We start from the raw sequence: 27,510 nt of genomic DNA, 5'->3' as shown, positions 1-27,510 counted from the left end.
GGAAGAGCAGTAAGGGATAGCCCGAGGACTTTCCCTCGAAAGCATGCCAATGCTGCCACTTGAAACCCGCAGGGAATTATAAGCCCGACCTTTTTGTAAAACCATCCTGCAAAAACGTCCAGTACCGGCGAAACTGGAGCCCCACGTAGTTGTTTATCGCACAGGCAGCTCCTTGGACTCTGGGCAAGTCACTTAACCCTCCATTGCCCCAGGTACAAATAAGTACCTGTATACAAATGTAAGCCGCATTGAGCCTGCCATGAGTGGGAAGCGCGGTGTACAAATGTAACAAAAAAAAAATACCACACCTCAAACTTGCGCCAGATCCAAGCATAAGATGCGGAGGTAGACCACTTGGGGCCTGCAAGAGAGTAGAGATGACCTTGTTAGAGTAGCCCTTGTCTCTCAATTGCGCCCCTCTCAAGAGCCAGGCTGTAAGACCAAATTGGCAGGGATCCCCCATAGTCACCGGCCTTGAACCAACAGATTTGGCACCGAAAGGAAATGGAGCTCCACCATCATCTGACGTAGATCCGCATACCACGGACACATTGGCCAGTTCCGGAGCGATGAGAATCACCAATCCTCGGTGAAGTCAAATCCGCAGGAGGACTCGCCCTATCAAGGGCCAAGGAGAGAACACATACGGAGGCCCAAGGGCCAGGATTGAGCCTGTGCACTCCAACTCCGCCAAGCAAGGATCTCTCTCCTGCTGAAAAAGCAAGGACTTCGGCGTTTGTACTTGACGCCATTAAATCCAATCTGGGAGCCCCCCATTTGGCACCAATCTGAAGAAACTCTTCTGCCAGTTCCATTCCGCCGGGGTCGATTGATGCGCGTGAGGAAAAATCGGCTTGCATGTTGCTCTGACCTGCTATATGAGCTGCCGACAGCCGATGCAAGTGGAGCTCGGCCCAGAGGAAAATCTGAGCGGCCTCCGCGGCCAGGGCCCTGCACTGAGTGCCGCCCTGACGATAGAAGTAGGCCACCGCTGTCATGTTGTCTGACAGAACTCGGACAGCAAGCCCCTTCAGAGTCTTGTGGAAGGCGATAAGAGCCTGGAATATCACTCTCAGTTCCAAGCGATTGATGAACCACCCCCGCTTCCACAAGTGTCCACTGTCCCTTAGCATAGCTTCCCTGGCAATGAGCTCCCCAGCCCAAAAGGCTGACATCTGTTATCACCAGGCAACAAGAATGAAGCGGCGAGCGGCATTCCTGTCGCAGCATCCTTTGGAGAGCCACCAATCCATACTGTGCCGGGCCGCAGGGAGCCACGCTATTCTGCGTTGGTATTCCTGGGAGACCGATGACCATTCTTGGAGCAGAGCAATCTGCAGTGGCCTCATATGAGCTCTCACCCAGGGAACCACCTACATGGTGGCTGACATCGACCCCAGAAGCTGGACAATGTCCCAAGCTCGAGGACGAGGCATCCGCAGGAGCAGACAAACTCTGTTTCTGAAGCTTGCAATCGCCTGTGGTCAGGGAGAAGAAGACAAACCCGGAGGCCGTGTCGACCGGACCCCCAAATACTCGAGAGACTGAGAGGGGGGTCAGGTGACTTTTGGGTATATTGACCACCCAGCCCAGAGTCTGCAGGATTGTATCCACTCTGGCTGTTGCAAGACGGCTGTCGTCTGCCGAATCCGCTGAATGCCAGTCGTCGAGATAAGGGTGAACTCTGATACCCTCTCACCTGAGAAAGGCAGCTACCACCACCATTACCTTGGAAAAGGTATGGGGAGCTGTGGCTAAGCCGAAAGGAAAGGCCCGAAACTGGAAATGTTGGCCCAACACCGCAAACCGGAGAAACCGCTGATGCGGAGGCCAAATAGGAATGTGCAAATACGCTTCTTTTAGGTCCAGAGACATGAGAAACTCTCCTGGCTGTACCACCACAATCTCACTATAATAAACTTGGGTTCAAAATAATTTATCTTTTTTTATATATGCACTTTAAAAAAATACTATAAAGTGTTTTAAATTGTTTTAAATGTGCTCAGACCATACCGTTTACACCCATTATATCCCCAAGAGGAATATGTGGTGGTGTCACAATGGAACCATCACTGCACATATGATGTTCCACCTCCTAATATTTGTGTATGTACATACAGCTGAGCCCAAGTAGATCTTAATCACCGGTGTATGCGTATATCTATAATACATATGTATAGGTCATAAACTACTCACATTAAATACTGTTAGACTTGAGCTCAAACCTCCGCCCATAAATTATGGTGCATTCCATATTACCATCTGATACATGGATAATAAAACATACAATTCAACATTTGTTTGAACCTAAAGGAGGCATATGTTAATTCTTGACACCCTGATCTCACTTCTCCCACATATCTTACATAAACCAACCCACAATGCGATATACACACATATTCACATAATTATTTCACTTCCCTTGGGGTATATTGTGCTCGTGCTTCATTAAAATCACATATCATTCATCCATTTCAATCTTGCCATCATAATAACTGCAGTTATCCTCGGCCTATCCTCAGGTAACCGTTGGGACTTAGAGTCCCCTAGTTCTTTAACAAACTTCTGCAATTCCTCTCCAAATAACCTCACCAGCCTTTGCTTAGAGGCCATGTCAGCCACCCAATGCCGCAGGGCAAGAAGGCGGCAGGCAGAAACCGCCACAGGCATCTGCTTAGCCGAAGCTCTGACCAGATCATAAAGGGCATCAGCCAAAAATGACAGGGCAGACGCCATCTGCGGGGCAACCTCAGAGAGGGACCCCGCACCATCGCGGGCTGATCCACCGCCTGCTGTAACCAAAAAAACAGGCCCGGGCTGCATAGGAACTGCAAATAGTCACCCTTAAGGCAGGCCCGATATTTCAAAGGACCGCTTCATCGCGAATTCTAGCCGCCGGTCCTGCATGTCTTTCAAAGCGACCCCTCCCTCTTCTGGGAGAGTGGTCTTTTTAGTCACAGCCGTGACCCACACATCCACTTTAGGCATCCCAAAATGGGCCAAGTGATCCTCAAACAGAGAGTAAAGCTGACCCAAAGTCCTGGCCACTTTCAAAGGCCCATCGGGGTCAGACCATAGAGCTGATATAAGCTCCTGGATGGAGTCATGCACAGGAAAAGCCCGAGCAGGCTTCTAAGTACTCGCCATCCTAAGACTTACAGAGGAGGCATCGCCCTTGGCAGGATCATCAATCGAGAGGGCCTGCAAGGCGTCAGCAATGAGAGCTGGCAGCTCGTCGTGATGGAAAATCCGAACCGCATTGGGATCATCCAAGTCCAGTGGCAAACAGGAACCCTCATCTGGATCATCTGTCCATGAGGGCCTGCCAGATTCCTCAGACTTCCCACAGCCTGACCACGGGGGGGGGAGAGATGCGCCACTCTCAGGCGGGGAATTTACCCGTCTACGTCTAGCGTCCTTCCAACGCTCGGGGGAAGAATTAATATATGCAGCCGTCCCTGGGCCATCAAAACCTGGAGGGAATCCAGAATGCAACGCAGTGTCAGACACCTGCGGCAGAGCTCTTTTTAACATGAAGGCCTTATGTATCAGTAGCATAAACTGCGGGGAGAAAAACTCACCCTGGCCCTACGTCCCCGAATAGGAGAAGCGGAGGCTGGAGCTCCTCTAGGAGCCTCGAATAAGGCGTCTCCCTGCCCTCAGACTCCTCCGCAACTGCGAGGGTCGAGTCATGCGGCGCTTCCAAAATGACGCCCGCTGCCAGCTCCATCGAGCGTGAAGAATCACCACTCACCATGCTCGTACTAGCACGAGCATCTAAGGAGCACGTACCGCAAAGCCCCGCTGCTGACCTGCGTTTACCACAGCGGGAGCAGCGCTTAACTCCTTCAAGCAGCCATCGCCCAACTGGATGGAAATATAGAAATAAATGGCGGCTTCGCACCAGAACTTACCTCGCACAGAACGCTGTCCACGGGAACCTCCCCGGAGGAGCTGGGCACCACTCTCACCTCAGAAGACTGAGTCAACGAGCTCCAGTCAAGCTGCACTGAACCAGAATCTCTGGAGAAAGCCTCAGAAATAGCAACGCTGTATAAGTGCGCCCCTTTTTTTTTTTTTTAACGCTGTGAGGAAAGTTGGAGGCAGGCAGCAACAGAGGGACTCCGGGAGGAGGGGGAATGGGTAAGGAAGGGATAGGGCGAACCTATATGCCTTTGAAGTGGGCACCACCGGTCACAACACCCCCACTCTACTGGCAAAGCACAGGAGCCACCCCAGGCAGAAATCCAGGAGCTGATCAAGCTACGTCCACACCTGCTGGGAGACAGAGAAAAACTGAAGGCAGAAGGGACTTGCCATCCAAGGGTCACTGTGGTTTTTCAGTGTTCTTTATCTCCACCTGCTGGTAGGCAGATACAACCCATCAGTTAATGGATTCATCTGCTGCTGACGACAAGGAAATGGGGTATAATTCAGGGCATAGAGTTTAGACAAGTCCTTAGGAATCTGAATACCCAAGTAACGAAAACTGGTCCGCACCCTGCGAAAGACAAAAAATGGTAATATCTCTTCCTCCTGTCAATCAGTAAGGGTGACACCCAGAAATTCTGATTTATCATAATTAACTTTGAATCCTGACAACTTCATAAAGTTGCCGAGTTCCCTCACAATTATAGGCAAGGTTAACTGGGGTGCCTTTACACAGAACAAAATATCATCCTCAAAGAGAGCTATTTTATGCTCCACTTCCCCAATCTGGATCCCTTTTATACCAGACAAGGACCGAACCCGTTGAACGAAGGGTTCAACAGATATTGCAAATAGCAGAGGAGAGAGCAGGCATCCCTGCCTAGTACCCCGCATAATGGGAATGTTGGTGAATAGCCCCATTAACTTTGACACGAGCTACAGGGACCTCAAAGACTCTGCAGCCAGCCAATAAATTTGGGACCAAAACCCATAAAGCGCAAGACCTCTCACAAGTAGGGCCACTCAACCCTAAAAAATGCCTTCTCAGCATCAGTTGTTAACAACACAAATGGGACCTCCTGCACCTGTGCTTCCCAAAGAACCCCTAATGTATGCCTGATATTGTCAACCACCTGGTGGCGTGGTACAAAACCAGATTGATCTGTGTAAGCACCCTACCCAAGCGGTCGGCCATAATTTTTGCATCAGTATTAAGCAGGGAAATCGGTCGATAGGAACCACACACTGTAGGGTCCTTCCCAGGCTTTAAAATTACAGAAATCCCCGCCTCATGCATACTAGGGGGCAGTGAGTGACCTACAAAACAAGAATTGCCCACCCTCCGCAAAAGAGGAATTAGTTCTGTAGAGTAAATCTTATAAAACTTTGAGGTGGAGCCATCCATCCCCGGAGCCTTTCCTCCCTTGAGGCCTCTAATCACCCCCAAGATCTCATCAACAGTTATTGGGGCCTCCAGTCCGTCCCTATCAGCTTCAACTAAGCCCTTCAGCCCATCCCTGATTAAATAATCTTGAATCATTAACAATGAGGCCTTCCCTTTGGCATACAGATTAGTATAAAACTGCACAAACTGTTCTCTAATCTCCCTGTCTTGATAGTATAAAACATCCCTCAATTTTGGTAAAGGTATGCTGTATCTGGCGCTTTTTAAAGATGTCGGGCCAGCATTCTTCCCGCCTTATTGCTAAATTCATAGAATCTCTGTTGGACTACCAGTCTATGAAATTCCATCTGATCTACCTGTAATTTTTGCAATTCTAGGTGAGAGGCCAACAGTTGAAGTAATATCTTGGCATCTCCCCCTCCCCCCAATGCTTACATTCCAGCTGCCCAATTTCGTGCGAAGCTCCAGCTCTTTAATATATCTCTCTCGCTTGCGCCTCGCTCCCCACTTTATAAGGTGCTCTCAAACTACTGCCATGAGAGCATCCCACAGGACATCATCAGAAACTTCCCCTGTATCATTAAGTTCCATATAAATTTTTTATCACCTCGCAAATTTTGTGGCAGATCTTCACATCCCCCAGCACTGACTCATTCAACCTCCAAAAAGTGTGATGTGTCTCTCCCTGCAAGCCAAGTAAGTTAACCCAAACAGGAGCATGATCAGAAGCATGTATGCTCCCAATCTCTATATCCTGCACCTGACCCCTCAAGGCTCGGCCGCACTAGAAGGCATCTATTCTCGTACAAGTCTGTTGTGCATGGGAATAAAAGTAGTGCAAGCGCTGACCCGGATGTTGAAGTCTCCATACATCAAGTAGATCTAGATCTTTAACCAAATGCAATAATTTATTTCTATGATCCAAAGCAGTACTCCCCCCCTCCCTGGAGTGATCTAAAGATGTCTAAATTAAAGTCACCACCCATAATCACCCTCCCCGAAACAAAATGGGAACGAGCCCCTGGAAAATACTCAAAAAATTCCCCCTTCCCTACATTAGGTGCATACAGATTGACAAAGGTAACTGGTTCATCATACAAGCGGCCTTTGACTGCCAAACATCTCCCAGAGTCATCCAAAAAAGTGTTCCTCTTTAGTAAAAGGTATCCACAATCTTATATAAATCGTCAAACCTCCCGTTTTTTCCCCCCTCTGGGGTCAGCATGTATATAATGCCACATTGACTTTGAGGTGGAGGAGTGGCCTAGAGGTTAGGGTGGTGGACTTTGGTCCTGGGGAACGGAGAAACTGAGTTTGATTCCCGGCACAGGCAGCTCCTTGTGACTCTGGGCAAGTCACTTAACCCTCCACTGCCTGCCGCATTGAGCCTACCATGAGTGGGAAAGCGTGGGGTACAAATGTAACAAAAATAAAAAAATAAAATAAAATAACACTCGCCGTACTCCCTACGGCGAAGCATTAGTGTGTCTTCCTTCCTCACATGAGTTTCCTAGAGCATAACCACGTCCCAATTGAAACGCCGTAGCTATCTAAAAATACTTCTTTTCCCTGGATCATTCAAACCATTAACATTCCATGATCCCACCGCAAGCCCAACCCACCTCCCTTCCCCCCATCCCCTTATCCCCGGGTCCACTGGCCACATCTACTACCGGCCAGTGAGCTCCCTGAGGAAGTGCGCTATTGCCAGCGGACGGCTCACCAACTGTTAGCTAATATTCACACCGACCCCCATGTACTCAGCAATATACCCACACTGCATTAATCTCACACACAATCTCTCATTCCGCTCATTCTCTGCCCGTTTGATATGACATGAAACTTCCCCCTTCATGAATTCGTGTCATCTCTGTCTCAACAACGAAGTGGCATGATACTATAAAAAATAACTGTAGAATAAAGCAATCCAGAACTCTAGTCAGATCAGGTGGCAGCGTTCATCTCTGACCGCAAGCCTGCATCCCCCACATCTGCGGACCTTATGCCACATTGATTTCGAATTAGTAGGCAAACTTGGGGCTCGGTTCGAGGTTACAGATATAGGAAGATCTGAGCAGCCCATCTCCAAAAGGGAACTCCAAGCCTCTGCTGTAGTTTGGGCTCTGCGTGTCTGGGTTTCAACAGAAAATTGTAATCCAAAAGGGTACCACACCTGTATTGCAGACCAGCTTTCTGCAAATAAAGTAGTGACATCCCGCAGATCTCTCCGACGCTGTAGAGTGGCCTTGGCTAGATCTTGGAAAACCTTAAATTTGCAGTTATTCCACTCAACTTCGCCTAAAATTCTCACCTTTCTCCACACCTGCTCCTTCACACTGTAGTTGTGGAAGCACGCAATAATGTCTCTAGGCAAGGAGTCTCTCTGGGGCCCAAAACGTCTGTGGGCCCTATCTAAAATGATGGATACTGATCTCTTGAATCACCTGCATGCAGTCCTTATAGGAGGCCTCCTCGGGCACCCCCTTAAAGCGTAAATTACAGCACCTGGATCTATTCTCCAAATCCTCCAGTGCCAGCTGTAGCTCTGATCTGTCCTTACGTTCCACTTTCAGCTCTGCTTGCAGCGTTTGCAAATTATCTGTTAAGCCATCCATCCGCTCCTCCATCTGCCTGAGGCAGGTCCCAATCTCACGACCCTCAACACACAATTCCGAAACCGCAGCTTGTATTATCTTTCCTGACCACAGTCATTTTCACTTTTAGTTCTTTAAACCATCGCACTACATCTTGTTTGGTAAGTTGTGCATCGCTCTCCATGTGCTCCGTATGGTCCGGGTCTGAGTCCGATTCCACCTCCGCCATCTTAAAACGGAGTACCGCCGCCTTCTGTAAAGCGCTCAAGCTACTAACTCGTTTCTCAGATGTAAATTTAAAATTTGTCCAATTTTTTCCATACTGCCATCTCTCTGAAAGAATCAAATGCTAACAGTGAGGGTTTTCAATCAAAATTGTCGGGTTTTCCAATGATTTCTGCTCCTGCTCCAGCAGAGCTAAGGAATCAAGCTGCCATTTCCCAGCGGTGACGTCACTTCCTCTCCAACGCTTATGTTCTTATGTAATTTAATATGTGGAACAAAAGCGTAGATACTTCTGTTTTCAGTATTTGCTAAAGAGAGAATACACACACACACTGTTCAAAGGACACATTCTTCTCTGCTTTTCATACACGTACATTTTAATCCCTTATTTTTTTTATTATGTAAGAATAAATCACCAAGAGGCTCATTTGTTAATGGTTAGCACAGGGCCCATAAGCCAGAACATGAGCCCTGCATCAAGCAGCACACACTAACCACTAGTAAACAGCTCCCTAAAGGGTAGTTTTACTGAAATGTGCTACCAGGGTAGTGCACATTATCGTTAAGTAGGTCTCACTGCATAAAATGTGACACACAGGGCATTAATGTGCGTTATTTACTAAGTGCTAAACTGGGTTAATCCATACTAAAGCTTGAGCAAAGGCATGAACCCTTATCACATGATTACAGAAAGTTACATACATAAAATTGGAAGATTTCTATGAATACAGGAAAATTTTCCAATTTTTACAACTGGTCAATCCAGCAAAACCAACTGGTTTACTAAGAATTTTTACCTGCATTTAAAAGTTCCTCCACCAATGTGACATTGCCCATTGTTAGAGCTTTCTTCAATGTTTCTTCTTTATCTTCTATCGGCAATGAATTCTTCAACTGTAAGTGTAAAAAGAAAATGGCAAATACAGCAATACAATCCCATGTTTTTGCTTTTTAATTTTTTATCATAGTTATTCTCACTGAAACAAATCAGTGGTCACAGTGTTTCCCCACAGCACTTTTGTGTTAACAGTATTTCTCAATAAATTAACTTTCAGTATGTTTTAAGAATACCTTGTCACACAGTTACAAAAATACCAGTACAGCAATAGTTTTCATCCCTTAAGATTATGATTACATAAAGAGCAATCTACAGACATCATTCTATTCACTAGCAGTAATGATAACACTGGACTTCTTCTCTATAGCGACGACACCAGTCTATTGTCATTTGTAGATGTAGCCCATTTCCAGGAAGAATTACTAAACATCTGTACAGTGGTCATCAAAGAATCCTGAAGCACATAGAAGGGCCTTAATATCAGCATCAGCACTTTGAAGTCATACCTTGCCCTAACTGGCAACCAATGCAGGAACTAAAACTGGGATAGCGTGGTCCAAGTAAAACAAACCACCTATTAATCTTGATGCTATAGTCTGACCTAGCTTTTAACTCCTAACCCTTACTTGCTCAGCACCCATGTTTTATCATTCCCACCTTAGTAATTCCCTTAGCTCTTATTTGTCGTTTGTCTGTCCTAATTAGACTGTAAGCTCTATCGAGCAGGGACTGCCTCTTTATGTCCAGTGTACAGCGCTGCGTACATCTAGTAGTGCTATAGAAATGATAAGTAGTAGTAGTAGAGTGTAGAGATCTCTCTCTTAGACACTATGGAACCATGTTTACAATAATGTAGTCAAAATAAAATCAGAACCTCTACTTGCAAATTTTTGTGTGTTAAAATACAGACTCAACTGCTGTATCATTGCCAAAACAAAGTCTAAACCACCATAGAAAGCTAGTGTTTTTTAGCAAGCTACTTAATGGTGGCATTGCAAAACAAAAACATAGTGTTGTAGAGCACAATTTTCTCTTTCAGATGATACTGTTCACAAGCTGATTCAGGCAGACTCTTTTTTAATAATTGGCTTTGAACTTGGTATATTTTACCATTTGCGCTGACAGTGCCAACTTTGAAGAGATCCTGCAGGGCGGTTATAGATGCTGGTTAGTTGCAAATCTGGCAGTATTATGTCCAGCACAAGCATAATGCTTGTTCAAAAGGTCAAGTCTGTATCTTTGTTTGCATGGAAGTTGTTGCGGTCTGAATATTGGTCCAAATATGTTCCGATGAGTCACAACCAATTTTGATACACTTTGAGTCAACTTGTTTGACTGGATTTTGCATCCATAATGTTAAAATGTATTTCAACGGAATTAGCATCACAAACTGTACAGGATTTGAATTTTTTAGCCATTCTTATAAATGTGTTTGGATTTTATTAGACCCCAAAAATGACACTTTGGTAAATGCCGCGCGCTCATGGACTGACAACCTTTCAGAAAAGGGGGTCTAGATCTGCAACTATTGCAGTTAGAGACTATATCTCCCTTATGAGTACCCAAATATTGCAAGATTTTGGCTCTCTTAATCGGAGAGTTAATCCCTGACACGTTCCATGACACACAGTTGATACCTTTAGCCATTCTCCCACATAACATGCAGGTGTAGATAATCATTCATCAGCCTCCGTACTATTGCTGTCCACCAGGGGTCCCAGCCTCCCCCATGGTGGCTCACCAAACTCAACCACACTGCCATACTCAGACAGCCAAAAACACAATCTGTCATTCCCCCCCCCACCAGTGTTCCGTCAGTGGTCTCAGTCCCCCCATCTTGTCTTTCCCGCTCCTCCTTCCCCCCTCCCCGCTACCCCTCTTCCTCCAAAGTTCCCCTTTTGGTGTATAAAGGTCATTCCCATGATGAACCCCCCCCCCTCTCTCTCTGCCTCCCATCCCCTTCTGCTAATACCATATCCCATTATACCCCCATAACATCTACCATCCCTCAATCCTTTCATGTATTCCTCACACAATCATGGCCTCTAATAGCCACATTCCTTACACCCCCCCTCAAACATTAACATATAACATGCATAACTCAGCTGTAAGCCAGTGCTCCTTGCCACACTCTATCGTGGTAACTTGTGTCCCATACACATTGTTGAATCAGTTCGGGAACCACTGTTGTATCTGCTTCCTGGCGGCCTCACTGCTCTCAAATACATGGGCTTGACCCTCTTTAACCACTCTGAGCCTCGCCAGAAACTGCAAAGTAAAACAGATTTGTTTTTCTGCCAGCTGCCTGCATACATTCGAAATCCTCCTCCTCAGGTTTGCCATGGCCATGGAGTAATCTTGGAACATCATGATTTTTAGCATTCTGGAACAGGAGGGTTTTCATGGATCTATATTTCCTCAAAAGGGTCTCCTTTTGCACAAAATTCAAAATTTCACCACCACTACACGGGGCCTGGTCGCTCCCTCCACCCAGCGCCCCACGCAGTGTGCTCTCTCTATGCGAATCTCTCCCATATCCGGTTCTGCAGCTAGTAATTCCGCGAACCACTTTTTCAGAACTTGTCTCAGCTCACGGTCCTGCGATGATTCCGGCAAACCCACAATCCTGAGATTATTCCTTCTTGACCGATTCTCAAGATTGTCCATTTTAATTTTGCAGCCCTCCATTTCTTTTTTAAGAGTCGCAAGCTCTTCAAGTGCTCCCTGCAGCCCATCCTCCATGGCACTGACTCTCACTTCAAGCTCCGACACCCGAGCGTTGAATTCTGTCACTGCCTGGGTAAGCCCCTGCACGCTAGCTTGGAGTCCATCTAGCCTCGTGCCTAAAGCAGCACTCACTGCTTTTGTGAGCTTTTCAACCAGGTCGTCCGAGGGCGTCAGGTTTTCTCCCGCCTCCTCCGCCATCTTGTTGTCCTTTGCTGCTCCCAAACGCGTTTTAACATTCTCTTTTTTGGCGCTTTTAGAAGCCATTTTGACCCCCGTTTTTTGTATATATCTGTCCATATGTTTTGGGGTTCTCAGTCCGTTCTCAAAAGCAACAGCAAGCAGGGGTAATTTTGCTCAAAGATTCTTTATAGCAGAGAGGATCGCGGAGCCAGAAGGAAATGCTGCCTTCTAGCTCAAGCGCATCACGTGACCCCCCCCCCCCCCATCCTACCTTTTTAAAAATATACATCAATTTCTTATGATCTATATTGTAAATGTTTACTTTGTCTGAAAGCTTTAGGGATATGCATATATTCCAATGATCTATGCATTTACTGTTTACTGAGTTTGATAGCACTATTATTGTAATCTAAAAGATTCTACACTACTTTATCTTTATTGTAAGCCACATTAAACCAAATTCGTTTGGATAATGCGAGATATAAAAGCAAATAAATGAAATCTCACCTTGAGTATGGCGTTCAATTCTGGTAGACGTATTCTCAAAATAGCGGAATTAGAAAAAGTTCAAAGAAGAGCAACCAAAATGATAAAGGGAATGGAACTCCTCTCAAATGAGGAAAGGCAAAAAAGGTTAGGGCTCTTCAGCCTGGAAAAGGGGCAACTGAGGGGGGAGATATGATTGAGGTCTACAAAATCCTGAGAGGTGTAGAACAAGTAGCAGTGAGTCAATTTTGTACTTTTTCAAAAAGTACAAAGACTAGGGGATACTCAATGAAGTTAACATGGAAATACTTTTATAACAAATAGGAGAAAATATTTTTTCAGTCAATGAATAGTTAAGCACTAGAACTCATTGCCAGAGGATGTTTTAACAATGGTTAGCATATCTGGGTTTAAAAAAAAAAGGCTTGGACAAGTTCACAGAGGAAAAGTCCATATAGTGCTGCTGAGACTGGCATTAGGAAGCCACTGCTTACTCTGGGACTGGTAGCATAGAATCTTGCTACTATTTTGGGGTTCTGCCAGGTACTGTTGTGACCTGGCTTGCCCACTGTTAGGATACTGGGCACGATGGACAGTTAGTCTGACCCAGTATGACTATTCTTACAATAGGTAGAATCCTCTAAATGGCTGAGTTGAAGCACCCATCTTCCTGAGAGGACCCTGACGCAGCTTTTTCCAGCAAAACGCTGGCCGTCGGCCGAGGAAGAGTGGAATGAGGCAATCATCAAGAGAAGAACACCACACAAGAAGTATTTAAGACCATCTTGTAACGAAGGGACATTATTCTTTATGATTAGGAAGCATTATACGTTATGTTGAATTATTGTTTAAAAACATGGGGTTTTTTTTGCTTATGATGAGGTACGAATCCCCTTAAGACCAGTAATTGGTCAACGGGAGTACGTGTTGCTAGTGAGATCAGAGTTGGATCCTGCAGCACCTTGAGGCTTTTTCCCCATTTGTTATTATCAGCGGGATGGTGATTCAAAATTTTTTTTAGCCACCAAGTTGTTTTTCTTCTATACATGAGCAGTAAGAAGCATTCTGTGTTGATAACTATTCTTACAATAGATCAGCCAATAAAATGCTATATGTAAAACATCAGAACTTATCCCTGGGTCACCGACATCATCCGATGCTACAATTTAAAGGAGGATATTGCATTCCTGTAAAAACTGACAATACAACAGTGCTACTGCAACAAAAATGAGCAAACAGTAAAAGACTTCTCTAATCCTAAAGGCCAGTGAACATATGAAACTAAAATTCTGGCTAAAACAACAAACATAAGTTCTGTGTTCCTTGGAGATCTAATTCTATAAAATATACTGCTCAAAACGATTACCACAACTAGATAAAACTTGCAGTAATGAAATATAATGTTCAGTATTATTATTTTGTAATAAGAGAAGGGGAAAAAAACTTTGTCTCTAGTGGAAACAAACAAAAAAAAAAAACCCCTTCTTAAATTTTATATCAGCTGCCTTACTATGGACACCTGGCTTCTATTATGCATGGGCTAAAAATGTAAACAAATAAATCTGTTAACTAAATTGTGAAAAAAAAAACTGCGTGGGTGCTTACACTCCCATGTCCAAAAGTCTGAGTCTTACAATGCTGTTTCCCGCTACCTCGCAAGCTCCTATAAAAGGAAAAAAAAAAAAAAAGTTGTTCTAAATATTGCAAAGAACTCATCCCTTCTCCATCACACGACCTTCTATTTCTCGGTTACTCCGGTTTCCTTTCACCCCCCCCCCCCCCCCCCCCCCCCCCCCGCGGAGCGTGCTGCTGTGCCTGCTCAAGAACCAGTAACGCCCCAAAAAGATTTACATAAATACATAAGTAATGCCATACTGGGAAAAGACCAAGGGTCCATCGAGCCCAGCATCCTGTCCACGACAGCGGCCAATCCAGGCCAAGGGCACCTGGCAAGCTTCCCAAACGTATAAACATTCTATACATGTTATTCCTGGAATTTTGGAGTTTTCCAAGTCCGTTTAGTAGCGGTTTATGGACTTGTCCTTTAGGAAACCGTCCAACCCCTTTTTAAACTCTGCTAAGCTAACCGCCTTCACCACTTTCTCCGGCAACGAATTCCAGAGTTTAATTACACGTTGGGTGAAGAAAAACTTTCTCCGATTTGTTTTAAATTTACTACACTGTAGTTTCATCGCATGCCCCCTAGTCCTAGTATTTTTGGAAAGCGTGAACAGACGAGCAATAGTCAGCTATGCATCCCAAAGTCTCCGGCAGCTAATTGTGCAATCTACGGCCGAAATTTACTTAGCTTCACCCATAATGAATTACAACAACTGTTTACGAAGTACTCACTAAAGTAGCCGCTCTCAAGAGCAACATAAAGGGGAATAATCAAATGTCGCCTGCGAGCTATTTTGGCGGCGGCGCAACAGCTGGCCGGAACCGTATTTTCAAAAAAGATGGCCGGCCATCTTTTTTTTCAATAATACGGTGTGGGCCGGCGAAATGCCTTGGATTTCGCCGGGTTTGAGATCGCCAGTTTTGTTTTTCCGCGATAATGGAAAAAACTGCCGGCGATCTCAAACCCGGCGAAATCCAAGGCATTTGGCCGTGGGAGCCAGCATTTGTAGTGCAATGGTCCCCCTCACATGCCAGGACACCAACCGGGCACCGTAGGGGGCACTTCAAACATTTTTATAAACAATCAAATTAGCTTCCAGGTGCATAGCACCCTTCCCTTGTGTGCTGAGTCCCCCAAATCCCCCCAAAACCCACTGCCCACAAGTGTGCACCATTACCCTAGCCCTAAGGGCTGAAGGGGGGCACCTACATGTGGGTACAGTGGGTTTTGGGGGGGTTGGAGGGCTCAACATTACCCACCACAAGTGGAACAGGTGGGGGGGGGGGGGATGGGCCTGGCTCTGCCTTTCTGCAGTCCACTGCAACCAACAACAACTGTTCCAGGGACCTGCATACTGCTGTCAGGGTGCTGGGTATGACATTTGAGGCTGGCATACAGGCTGGCAAAAAAGGTTTGTATTTTAATAATTTTAGTGTGGGAGGGGGTTGGCGACCACTGGGGGAGTAAGGGGAGGTCATCCCCCATTCCCTCCGGTGGTCATCTGGTCAGTTGGGGCACCTTTTTGAGGCTTGGTCTTGAAAATAAAAGGGCCAATTAAACCCGGCGAAATACTGCTTATCGCCGGGTTTTATTTTCCATTATCCGCGAAAGCCGGCCATCTGGTAGCCATGCCCATGTCCCACCTTCACTTCGCCGCCAACACGCCCCTTTGAACTTTCGCCGGCGAGGCGAAGGGAAAGCGGCGAAGCTATCACAAATGTAGCTTTCGATTATACGCTTTTCGCCGCTTTTGCGAAATCGTCAGCCATATCCCGATTTGTGTCGGGAAATAGCCAGCGATTACTTTCGATTATAAGCTGGATACATAGTAACATAGTAGATGATGGCAGAAAAAGACCTGCACGGTCCATCCAGTCTGCCCAACAAAATAAACTCATATGTGGTACTTTTTGTGTATACCTTACCTTGATTTGTATCTGCCATTTTCAGGGCACAGACCGTAGAAGTCTGCCCAGCACTAGCCCCGCCTCCCAACACCGGCTCTGCCACCCAATCTCGGCTAAGCTTCTGAGGATCCATTCCTTCTGAACAGGATTCCTTTATGTTTATCCCACACATGTTTTGAATTCCGTTACCGTTTTCATCTCCACCACCTCCCGCGGGAGGGCATTCCAAGTATCCACCACTCTCTCCGTGAAAAAAAAAGTTCATAAACCATACTGAAGTGAAACCAACAGTGTGGAAAAGTAAATAAAGAACCCTTAAAATTAACAGTACACAAAAAGCCATTAGCATAAAGAGTAAAGGAAAACTAATTGACTTTGCAAACTCAGGGACCACTTTTTTCCCTAATCAATTAGCAAGCTCAAGGGACAGGAAATTATGCAGAGGAAGGAGCCACTGTTAGATACTGAAGGCAAAGACTGCTCTGCTGCTTGAGTCAAAGCAAATAGCAAACCCATTTGGAGGGTTCTGTCGGGAAAAGTCTTAAGAAGTGAGCTACAAAGAATTAAAAAAAAAAAAAAAAAAAAACAGTAAGCTGTAAACCTAGAGGCACACGCAAAGAGAACAGTACACATTTGCAAAACCAGAATAAAGCTTATCTGTCGAAGTCTGGACAACAGATTAAGAGAGTCCCCTGCAAGAAAGAAATCAGTAAATCATATAAAAGTGCACTGTAGAAAAGGAGAGAAGCACAACCACCACCGAAAGTGCTAAATTCACTGAAAATCCTCTTAAGCGACAAAACAAACAGATAAATAAATCAGAACAAGGAAGTGATGTCACCCTCTGGTATGGCCGCTTAGCTCTGTTGCTCCCGCACGGCCTCCATTTTCTTTATTAATCCTGGGCATTGGCCTTATAAAGGGCTATAAGCGGCCTGATACATATTTATATGACTGCTTGTACATAAACCATGGCTCAGAAGGCTAAATTGTACAGGTAAAGGGTTATGGATTTGATACACTTCCTATGAGTACAACCAACACAATTTACAAATATATGTAGATACTTTCTCTGTCCCTAGTGGGCTCCCAATCTAACGTCAGACAGCATTCGATACATATTGGGTTACTTTATTTTGACACTCCCGAACTCCCCCAAGGTATAAGCTCTTCAATCCTTAAACCCTCCTGTGTACGCCACACATCTACAATGTACAGTTGCAAAAGACACGGACTAGGTTCAAAGTTTCCCTGTTGGGTCATTCAGCTCCACAGGTACCTGAAAAGATTCTTCACTGAGGAACCCAACATCCCAGCTGTCTTCGCTATCGCTGCTCTCACCACCTCCCGCCAACACGAAGCTACGGTCAGCCATCCTAAAAAAAAAAAAAAAAAACCTTTTACGCGCTCCTAAGCTCAACACACGTAATACAATTCCGTTCCCGTTCCGTCTTCGACTCTTCCTCGGTTGTGTTCCCGCTTCTCATACACACGCGCACAGCTACGTCGCGTCACTTCCGTTGACGGCCTAGGGGCATATGCACGAAAAATGTGGCAGTGGCTGCTTTATGGAATGGTTTACCTGTCAGCTTTCAGGGAATGGTACTGTGGAAACTTCATAGGGGCTTCTGATAAGCTCCATCTCAGTGGGCTGTAAGGAATACTGGATAAACAGGAGTAAGTTGTCTGTGATGTATACTTTGGTTTTTAATAAACTGCATTGTTTCCATAAATTCTTTTTCACAAGTACAGGTGAATTATATAGCATTTTTTTTTCATATTGGTAAATATTAACCAAAGGGTTCTTTTACTAAGCAGCATTAAAAGGTGACCTAAGCATAACCTTGTGTGGGTTTTTCCACACACTAATGCCATTTGTACCACAGCCATAAAAATGCCTTTTTTCCATTTCTTGTATTAATGGGATATGCAAATGTTGCCATTAAAAAAACTTACCACACGTGCACTTTCCACCGTCCATTTTGTAGGCTTGAAGGGCGCACACACTATTCCTGGACTAAGCACACGGTAGTGGTGTAGCCATGGGAGCTCCCACTTTCGGCTTAGGCCCCCTTCAAACCTCCACTGCACCTGTTAAATGACTGGCAGAGATGGCAAAGCCCTACCAGCAAAAGAAATTTGTTGCCAAACTGCTCCCCACCTCAATACACTGCTGCAGTAACCCAGTCCCAGACGTCAGCAGGGTGCCTCCAACCATCAATGCCGGGACTCCTCAGGCATGCTCAGGAAGTCCCAGAGTTGGCGGCTGGAGGCATAAGTACATAAGCATCACCATGCTCAAGGGTCCATCGAGCCCAGCACCCTGTCACTGACAGCGGCCAAAAGAACAAGCAATTTGTCCCGCCCATCCTAGAAATACTGTATTATTCCCTTGTCCATTCAATAACATTCTATGGCTTTTTCCTCCAGGAAGCCGTCCAACCCTTTTTTGAAGTCCGCTAAGTTAACCGCCTTAACCACCTTTTCCGGCAGCGAATTCCAGAGTTTAACTACGCATTGAGTGAAGAAACATTTCCTCCGATTCATTTTAAGTTTACCACACTGCAGCTTCATCACATGCCCCCTTGTCCTAGTATTTTTGGAAAGCGTAAACAGACGCTCCACATCGACCCATTCCATTCCACTCATCTTATAGACCTCTATCATATCTCCCCTCAGCCGCCTTTTCTCCAAGCTGAAGAGCCCCAGCCTCTTCAGCCTATCCTGATAGAGAAGTCGTCCCATCCCCTGTATCATCTTTGTTGCTCTTCTCTGCACCTTTTCCAATTCCACTATGTCTTTTTTGAGGTGCGGCAACTAGAATTGAACACAATACTCGAGGTGCGGTCGCACCATGGAGCGATACAATGACAGAATAATATTCTTATTTTTGTTTTCAATCCCTTTCCTAATGATACCCAACGTTCTATTTGCTTTCCTAGCCGCAACAGCACATTGAGCAAAAGTTTTCAACTTATCATCAACAATGACACCTAGATCCCTTTCTTGGTCCGTGACTCCCAACGCTGAACCTTGCATGACGTAGTTATAGTTTGGGTTTCTCTTTCCCACATGCATCACTTTGCACTTGTTCACATTAAACATCATCTGCCATTTATTTATTTTTGTTACATTTGTACCCCGCACTTTCCCACTCATGGCAGGCTCAATGCAGCTTACATGGGGCAATGGAGGGTTAAGTGACTTGCCCAGAGTCACAAGGAGCTGCCTGTGCCTAAAGTGGGAATCAAACTCAGTTCCTCAGTTCCCCAGGACCAAAGTCCACCACCCTAACCACTAGGCTACTCCTCCAGTCTCCCAGTCTCGTAAGGTCCTCTTGTAGTTTTTCACAATCTTCCCACGATTTGACTACTTTGAATAACTTTGTGTCATCGGCAAATTTGATTACTTCACCAGTTACCCCCATCTCTAGATCATTTATGAATATGTTAAAAAGCAGAGGTCCCAGCACCGATCCCGTCTCCATTTCGAATATTGACCTTTTAATCCTACTCTCTGTTTCCTATCTTTCAACCAGTTTTTAATCCACAGTAAGACACAACCTCCGTTTTGCATCTGACTTGGCATTCCTTATGCCGCTTCTTATTTTCCTCATTCGGTTCCATCATCCATTTTCTGAAGGATTCCTTTTTAGCTCCAATAGCCTCCTTTACCTCACTTTTTAGCCACGCCGGCTGTCGTTTGGTTTTCCATCCTCCTTTTCTGATACGTGGAATATGTTTGGCCTGGGCCTTCAGGACGGTGTTTCTGAACAGCATCCACGCCTGTTGTAGGTTTCTTACCCTCTTAGTCGCTCCTAATTTTTTTTTTTTTTTTACCGTTCTTCTCATTTTATCATTGCTTCCTTTTTTAAAGTTAAACGCTAACATATTTGACTTTCTATGCTTACCTTTTTGACAGCAAATTTCAAAGGCGATCATGTTATGATCACTGTTGTCAAACGGCCCCCAGACCGCTTACCTCCCGTACCAGATCATGCACTCCACAAATGACTAAGTCTAGAATTTTTCCTTCTCTCGTCGGCTCCTGTACCAGCTGCTCCATAAAGCTGTCCTGTATTTCATCGAGGAAGTTTACCTCCCTAGCATGCCCTGATGTTACATTAACCCAGTCTATATGGGGGTAATTAAAATCACGGATCAACAAAAAGGAATAGTAGAATACAATCTCCATTTGCAGCAAAATTCTACTTTGTTAACCCAGTATTGGAGGTGTACAGTCACTAGTATTCATGAAACGTGGAGAAAAAAAGACTTCAGAAACCATAGAGAGTACTCATTATGCAGGAACCACCTTTCAATCTTAGAGTACTCTTCTTCTTCAATCACTAGTCTTCACAAAAAAATTTATTTACAGATTCAACCATTGCGTGTAAATCTACATGCAGGTATTTACACCAGCCTTTTGTTGGTGTAAATGAACGCACGTAGATTTAGTCGCATGAACTACGCCTAAGTGTATTTTATGAGCGGTATTTAGAATACGCTTAGGCATAATTGCCTACCGCGCATTAATTTTAGGCACTATATATAGAGTTGGGCCCTATATGGGTAGGTATGTTGGCCATAGGCATTTAAAGAAAAAGAGGACATTTTCCTAAAAATTAAAAAAAAAACCTGGAGGACATATCTGAAGAAGTCCAAAAGAAGGACATGTCCTCTTAAAAGAGGATGTACAGTAACCTTAACTGAAAAGAGCTTTTAATTTTGTTCGTAATCCACGTTTTCTGCTCTTAACCTGTAGCCATGAATTTTCTGATCTTCTGAGAGCCTATGCTGCATGTCCTTGGAAGATGTTTGGTGTTCAGCTACAATTGAGTTAAGCAGTGCTTGCTTTGATTTATGGACAACCCTGATGAATATCCCTCAGTGAGCTTAAGGCGGGTTTTGGAGAATTGCCTTAGAGAGGATTAAATATCAAACATTATTATTTTGTTCTGAACAGTGAAGGAAGAGGCCAGAATAACAAACAAATTTTAATAAATGAACTCTCAACTGCCACTGAAGGTCTACATAGATGACCATTCATAAGTGGCTATAATCACTGGTTTTTAATGGAGCCCCCAAAAAAGCAACAGCAAAAAACAACTCCTTCACAGGAGAAAAAATTGCTGTTACAAAAAGAACGGCTGCTACTGTTAAAACAAAAACACCTTACCTGTGTCTTCACTATCAGCGTTCAATATTAGCTAGAATAGTTCAAAAATTCAAAATACAAAACTAAACCTGTGCACAGGAAGAAAGAGGTATATTTTCAAAGCAGTTAGACTTACAAAGTTCCATAGTAACATATGGAACGTTGTAAATCTGACTGCTTTGAAAATGAGCTCCAAAGTCACTTAGCTTTGGATGAAAATTCACCACGCTGTAGCTACAAAAACTGCTCAGCTAATAATGCCAAAGAATATCTACTGTGCAATCACTATAGCACAGGGTCTGCATAAACTTCCAGCTTAGATCAAAGATGGCAATAACTGGCTTAAAAACGCTCTTGAAGAATGCACCTCCTCTCTGACGTCAATTTGCAAGTCATCAATATTTATTTAAAGGGACCACTCTGTAAAAGAAAGCTTCCCATTAATAGGTCCATTTAGACCCCGTGGAGATACAGTTTTCAATTTAAAAATCCACTTCTGTTCTGACGTGAACTCTGAGATATATCTCCTATCATTTTCCACAATTGGGTCAATTGCAAAACATTGTAATTGTTCAAAGGTGTGATGTAACTCCTGACAATGTTTCACCAAACATTGTAGAGTTGTCAGCCAGACTTCAGGAGCATGGGTATTCTATACCCTGCATCCAGCAGGCTTACAAGCATGCTTGGTATGCCCAACGATCCCTATTACTGTTGGACAAACCGAAAAAACAAATGAACGAATTGGTCTGTTTGTTGGGATTTTCTACCTTGGCTCCTCAGGTGGCTCGACTGTTATATAAAGATTGGCAGTTGCCTTGCATAGCATATACCCGGGGACGCAATTTAAGGGACAATTTAGTACACACTACCATGGTTCACGCCATTCAATCCACCGGAAAAGGATCACATAAGCCCTGTGGGGAATGTCAGTTTTGTATCCAGACTACAATTTTGAAAGAATGGACATACATGTTAACACAGCAGACTTACAAATTAAGCTATAACACCACGTTTATCATCCTTTGTAGTACTATATATAATAATGAGGGGCATAATTGAACGAAAACGCCTATCTCCATGGGCGTTTATCTCCAAGAACGGGTCCGTGAAGGGGCGGACCGAACCGTATTTTGGGAAAAAATAGACGCCCATGTTTTATTCAACAATGTGTGAGCTGGGCGTTTTTGTTTTTCAGCGATAATGGAAAATGAAAGCGCCCAGCTCAAAAACGAATAAATCCAAGGCATTTGTTCGTGGGAGGGGCCAGGATTCGTAGTGCACTGGTCCCCCTCACATGCCAGGACATCAACCGGGTACCCTAGGGGGCACTTTTACAAAACCAAACAAAAAGGTAAAAGAGCTCCCAGGTGCATAGCACCCTTCCCTTGTGTGTTGAGCCCCCCAAATCCCCCTCAAAACCCACTGCCCACAAGTCTACACCATTACTATAGCCCTAAGGGGTGAAGGGGGGCACCTACATGTGGATACAGTGGGTTTGGGGGGGTTGGACGACTAATAAGCATTAAGCAGCACAATTGTAACAGGTAGGGGGGATGGGCCTGGGTCCACCTGCCTGAAGTCCACTGCACCCCCTAACAACTCCTCCAGTGACCTGCATACTGCTGTCAGGGAGCTGGGTATGACATTTGAGGGTGAAAATAAAAAGTTGAGAAACTTCATTTTTTGTGCTGGGAGGGGGTTAGTGACCACTGGGGGAGTCAGGGGAGGTCATCCCTGATTCCCTCCAGTGGTCATCTGGTCATTTAGGGCACTTTTTGGGGCCTTATTCGTGAAAAAACAGGGTCCAGGAAAAGTGTCCTAAATTCTAGCTAAAAACGCATACTTTTTTCCCATTATCGGTGAAATGCGCCCATCTCTGTTCGGCAGATAACCACGCCCCAGTTCCACCTTCGCCACACCTCTGACACGCCCCCATCAACTTTGTCCGCATCCGCGACGGATTGCAGTTGAAAACGTCCAAAAATCGGCTTTCGATTATACCGCTTTATTCGTTTTTGTGAGATAAACGTCCATCTCCCGATTTAGGTTGGAACTTGGGCGTTTTTCTCATTCGATTATAAGCAGGAATGTGTCCCTGTAATTTATATTATGTAGGACGCACTATCAGGCGGATGAAAATTCGATTAACGGAACATAAAAGTCGCCTTGCAACAAAAACTGTCACTGCTCCACTAGTGGCTCATTGCTTGCAATTTCAGCACAGATTTACAGACTTACGGTGGTTTATTATAGATCACGTTCCAGAATCCCCCATGGGGACCGACTGGGTCACGTGCTTGGCCCGTTGGGAACAATGATGGATTTTCACATTACAGATCATCAGCCCTAAAGGCTTGAATGAGAGTATTGAGTGGAATACCATTATTTGACATTATTTGTTTTTTATGTGTGCAGAAGGGAAGATGAATCATGAAGGATCTTGTATTTTAGTACGCGTGTGTTCATAGGTACTTACAAAGTTTAAAACATATAAAGTTTTTAATTTTGTAGTGACGTCATTAAAGGGCCTTCCGGTGTGAGGCCACAAGACGGGCGCATATATAAGCTACCATATTGAATACCAGGAGCGTCTTGCAGTTTGCTTTACAATGGAAGGTGGTGCAGAGGACCTGAAACCCGCAGAGTCAGGCGTGTCCAGGGGAAGGCGGTCGGATGTTTTCATAGGATTCTGTCTTTTGATGCAGCGAGGCAGCACGAAGGAAGATAAGTGCTGGTTGATTTATTGAAACTATTGCCATTTTCAAGTAGCATTGAATGAAGTGAACTGGTGCTAGTTTAAACAGTTTATCACATAAGAAAGTTTTTTGAAATTGGGGCTGGTTAAAATGGTGTATCATTTAAAAAGTTTTGTGTATATACCAGCTCGTTAGCACCCACGTGACTTCTTAATTACACATAAAATGAGTAACCAAATGAAAGAAGTGCTATACATCGAGGCAGCAGTACATCTGAGTGCCAAAGATAGTTGAAAGATCTGAGGGTACTTAAAAAAACACACATATATAAAAAACATTATTATAGTGAATGGCAGTATAGTGGAATATTGGATTGCATCTTTATGAGTCTTTACTAGGTAGCAGTGATCCTGGTTCCAGTAGAGGATTATATACTACCTACAGTGGTGGAAATAAGTATTTGATCCCTTGCTGATTTTGTAAGTTTGCCCACTGACAAAGACATGAGCAGCCCATAATTGAAGGGTAGGTTATTGGTAACAGTGAGAGATAGCACATCACAAATTAAATCCGGAAAATCACATTGTGGAAAGTATATGAATTTATTTGCATTCTGCAGAGGGAAATAAGTATTTGATCCCCCACCAACCAGTAAGAGATCTGGCCCCTACAGACCAGGTAGATGCTCCAAATCAACTCGTTACCTGCATGACAGACAGCTGTCGGCAATGGTCACCTGTATGAAAGACACCTGTCCACAGACTCAGTGAATCAGTCAGACTCTAACCTCTACAAAATGGCCAAGAGCAAGGAGCTGTCTAAGGATGTCAGGGACAAGATCATACACCTGCACAAGGCTGGAATGGGCTACAAAACCATCAGTAAGACGCTGGGCGAGAAGGAGACAACTGTTGGTGCCATAGTAAGAAAATGGAAGAAGTACAAAATGACTGTCAATCGACAAAGATCTGGGGCTCCACGCAAAATCTCACCTCGTGGGGTATCCTTGATCATGAGGAAGGTTAGAAATCAGCCTACAACTACAAGGGGGGAACTTGTCAATGATCTCAAGGCAGCTGGGACCACTGTCACCACGAAAACCATTGGTAACACATTACGACATAACGGATTGCAATCCTGCAGTGCCCGCAAGGTCCCCCTGCTCCAGAAGGCACATGTGACGGCCCGTCTGAAGTTTGCCAGTGAACACCTGGATGATGCCGAGAGTGATTGGGAGAAGGTGCTGTGGTCAGATGAGACAAAAATTGAGCTCTTTGGCATGAACTCAACTCGCCGTGTTTGGAGGAAGAGAAATGCTGCCTATGACCCAAAGAACACCGTCCCCACTGTCAAGCATGGAGGTGGAAATGTTATGTTTTGGGGGTGTTTCTCTGCTAAGGGCACAGGACTACTTCACCGCATCAATGGGAGAATGGATGGGGCCATGTACCGTACAATTCTGAGTGACAACCTCCTTCCCTCCACCAGGGCCTTAAAAATGGGTCGTGGCTGGGTCTTCCAGCACGACAATGACCCAAAACATACAGCCAAGGCAACAAAGGAGTGGCTCAGGAAGAAGCACATTAGGGTCATGGAGTGGCCTAGCCAGTCACCAGACCTTAATCCCATTGAAAACTTATGGAGGGAGCTGAAGCTGCGAGTTGCCAAGCGACAGCCCAGAACTCTTAATGATTTAGATATGATCTGCAAAGAGGAGTGGACCAAAATTCCTCCTGACATGTGTGCAAACCTCATCATCAACTACAGAAGACGTCTGACCGCTGTGCTTGCCAACAAGGGTTTTGCCACCAAGTATTAGGTCTTGTTTGCCAGAGGGATTAAATACTTATTTCCCTCTGCAGAATGCAAATAAATTCATATACTTTCCACAATGTGATTTTCCGGATTTAATTTGTGATGTGCTATCTCTCACTGTTACTAATAACCTACCCTTCAATTATGGGCTGCTCATGTCTTTGTCAGTGGGCAAACTTACAAAATCAGCAAGGGATCAAATACTTATTTCCACCACTGTATCTACCAGAGACTAGTGGATATTTATTTTTCCGTAATGTTTCACCAAAGGCATCTCTATTTTTCCAGTCTTAATACAATGCTTATATGCTCAGTCATTCTGTTTTTAAGCATCCTTTTAGTGTGACCAATATATTTTAATCCACAAGGGCAAACAATCGTATAGATCACTGCCTTTGATAAACATGATGTAGAACATCTGATCTCAATCCAACTGTGGTTTATGTCATCCCAAAATCTAGATGCCTCTTGGGTAATCTCACAGATTATATATTTACTGCATTTAACATGTCCAGGAGTCCCCTCCGAAGGGACACCACCTTGTGGAGGGGCTTGTGTGTTTCAGTGACTTAGAGGGCTATGCTGAAGGGTTACCCATATCAGACAGGCCTCTGAGGAGAAACCAGACAAAGAGTGTCCCAAACTGGGAGAGTGGTAAGATGGTGACCTGAAGTTCGTATGCCCAATGGCCCAGCTGCCCTCTGAAGTTTTGTCTTCTTTACGTAAATTTCCTCTCTGCAATTGCAGTTACCATAACTGAGAGGAAGGGGACAACCGGCGGTCAGCCGCCGATGGCCAGCGTTTTATCCCCTGAGCAGCAAGTGCGGGACCGCTGCGCAACAAACTGCCCACGGATGAAAGGGCTGGCGAGTCCCTTGATTAGCGCCGGCGAAGGAGCGTCAACGCTCTTGGACCTGGAAAAAACAACTCCATCGCTCCCGAATTATTCAACCACCATGTCCAAAGGAGTGGAGGAGTGAGTTAGAGGCATATGCTGAAACGGAGGATGTTTACAGCAGAACCCGAATCGGCGGAACCACTACTAAACACCTATGAGAAATCAACTTGGAGTTTTTGGCTCCCGTGGAGGTTACATTGATTACCATCTGGAAGGCGCTTCGGGACCTAAGGGTGGCAGTAAATAATTTTGTTTCAGATATAATTTTATTACAGTGTTACATGGACAATTCAACTGAACCCTTTGAGAGTAAAAAATTGATATAACAAATGATTCCATATCATCAAGCTGATCAATCCATAGACTGGTGGGTTGTGTCCATCTACCAGCAGGTGGAGATAGAGAGCAAACTTTTGCCTCCCTATATGTGGTCATGTGCTGCCGGAAACTCCTCAGTATGTTCTCTATCTCAGCAGGTGGTGGTCACACACAGCAGCAGCTCTGGCTAGGCCTCCAAGCCTAATCCTTAGGTTTTGTTGAGGCCTGGGGTTGAGGGCTCTTTTGAGCAAGTGCAAACCTGGTGGTGCCAGGTCCCTCCTTTTCTCCCCCCTCCCGCTGGCTCCGTTTAAAAAAAAAAAAAAAAAAAATATTTTTAAACGTCTTTAAAGGCGTTTAATTCGACGTTTCTTTAAACGTTCATTGCAGCTACTCACTGGGACACCAGTTCGTTACAGCTCGGAGCGGCAAGCAGGTAATTTTACCTTTTTATAGCGGGCAGGGGGTTCCCCGATTCTTCTCCTCGTGGCAATGGCGTCGGAGGGCGAGGGCGCAAAGGGTCGCTCCCCGGATCACTGGAGCGCTTCTAGAGGGGATGCGGGGGTTTTACAACCTGATTCGCCCTTGATGGGTGATAGTTTAGTGACCGATGAATGTCCCGGTCGTTCCTCCGGCGTGGCGGTTTTTTTCCCGCCATAAACGCCCATCCCCCGCTCCTCGCCTCCGCCATCTTGGCCGGCCACGCGGCTCGG

General features: G+C 45.0%; 1 protein-coding gene across 1 annotated transcript in view; it reads right to left on the bottom strand.

Moving 5' to 3' along the window:
• LOC115479087 (ankyrin repeat, SAM and basic leucine zipper domain-containing protein 1-like) overlaps positions 1-27,510 on the bottom strand; it is a 71,430-nt gene that overhangs the window by 15,292 nt on the left and 28,628 nt on the right. The window contains exons 2-3 of the mRNA XM_030216833.1: positions 17,193-17,289; positions 8,952-9,048 (exon numbers count right to left, since the gene is read on the bottom strand). Of these exons, the coding sequence (XP_030072693.1) occupies positions 8,952-9,048; positions 17,193-17,288 (193 nt within the window). The 5' untranslated portion in view covers position 17,289. The remainder of the gene's footprint in view (positions 1-8,951; positions 9,049-17,192; positions 17,290-27,510) is intronic.

Source organism: Microcaecilia unicolor, chromosome 10 (assembly GCF_901765095.1).
Source record: "Microcaecilia unicolor chromosome 10, aMicUni1.1, whole genome shotgun sequence".
Classification (NCBI taxonomy): Eukaryota; Metazoa; Chordata; class Amphibia; order Gymnophiona; family Siphonopidae; genus Microcaecilia; species Microcaecilia unicolor.
This window is presented reverse-complemented; position numbering and strand designations above follow the sequence as displayed.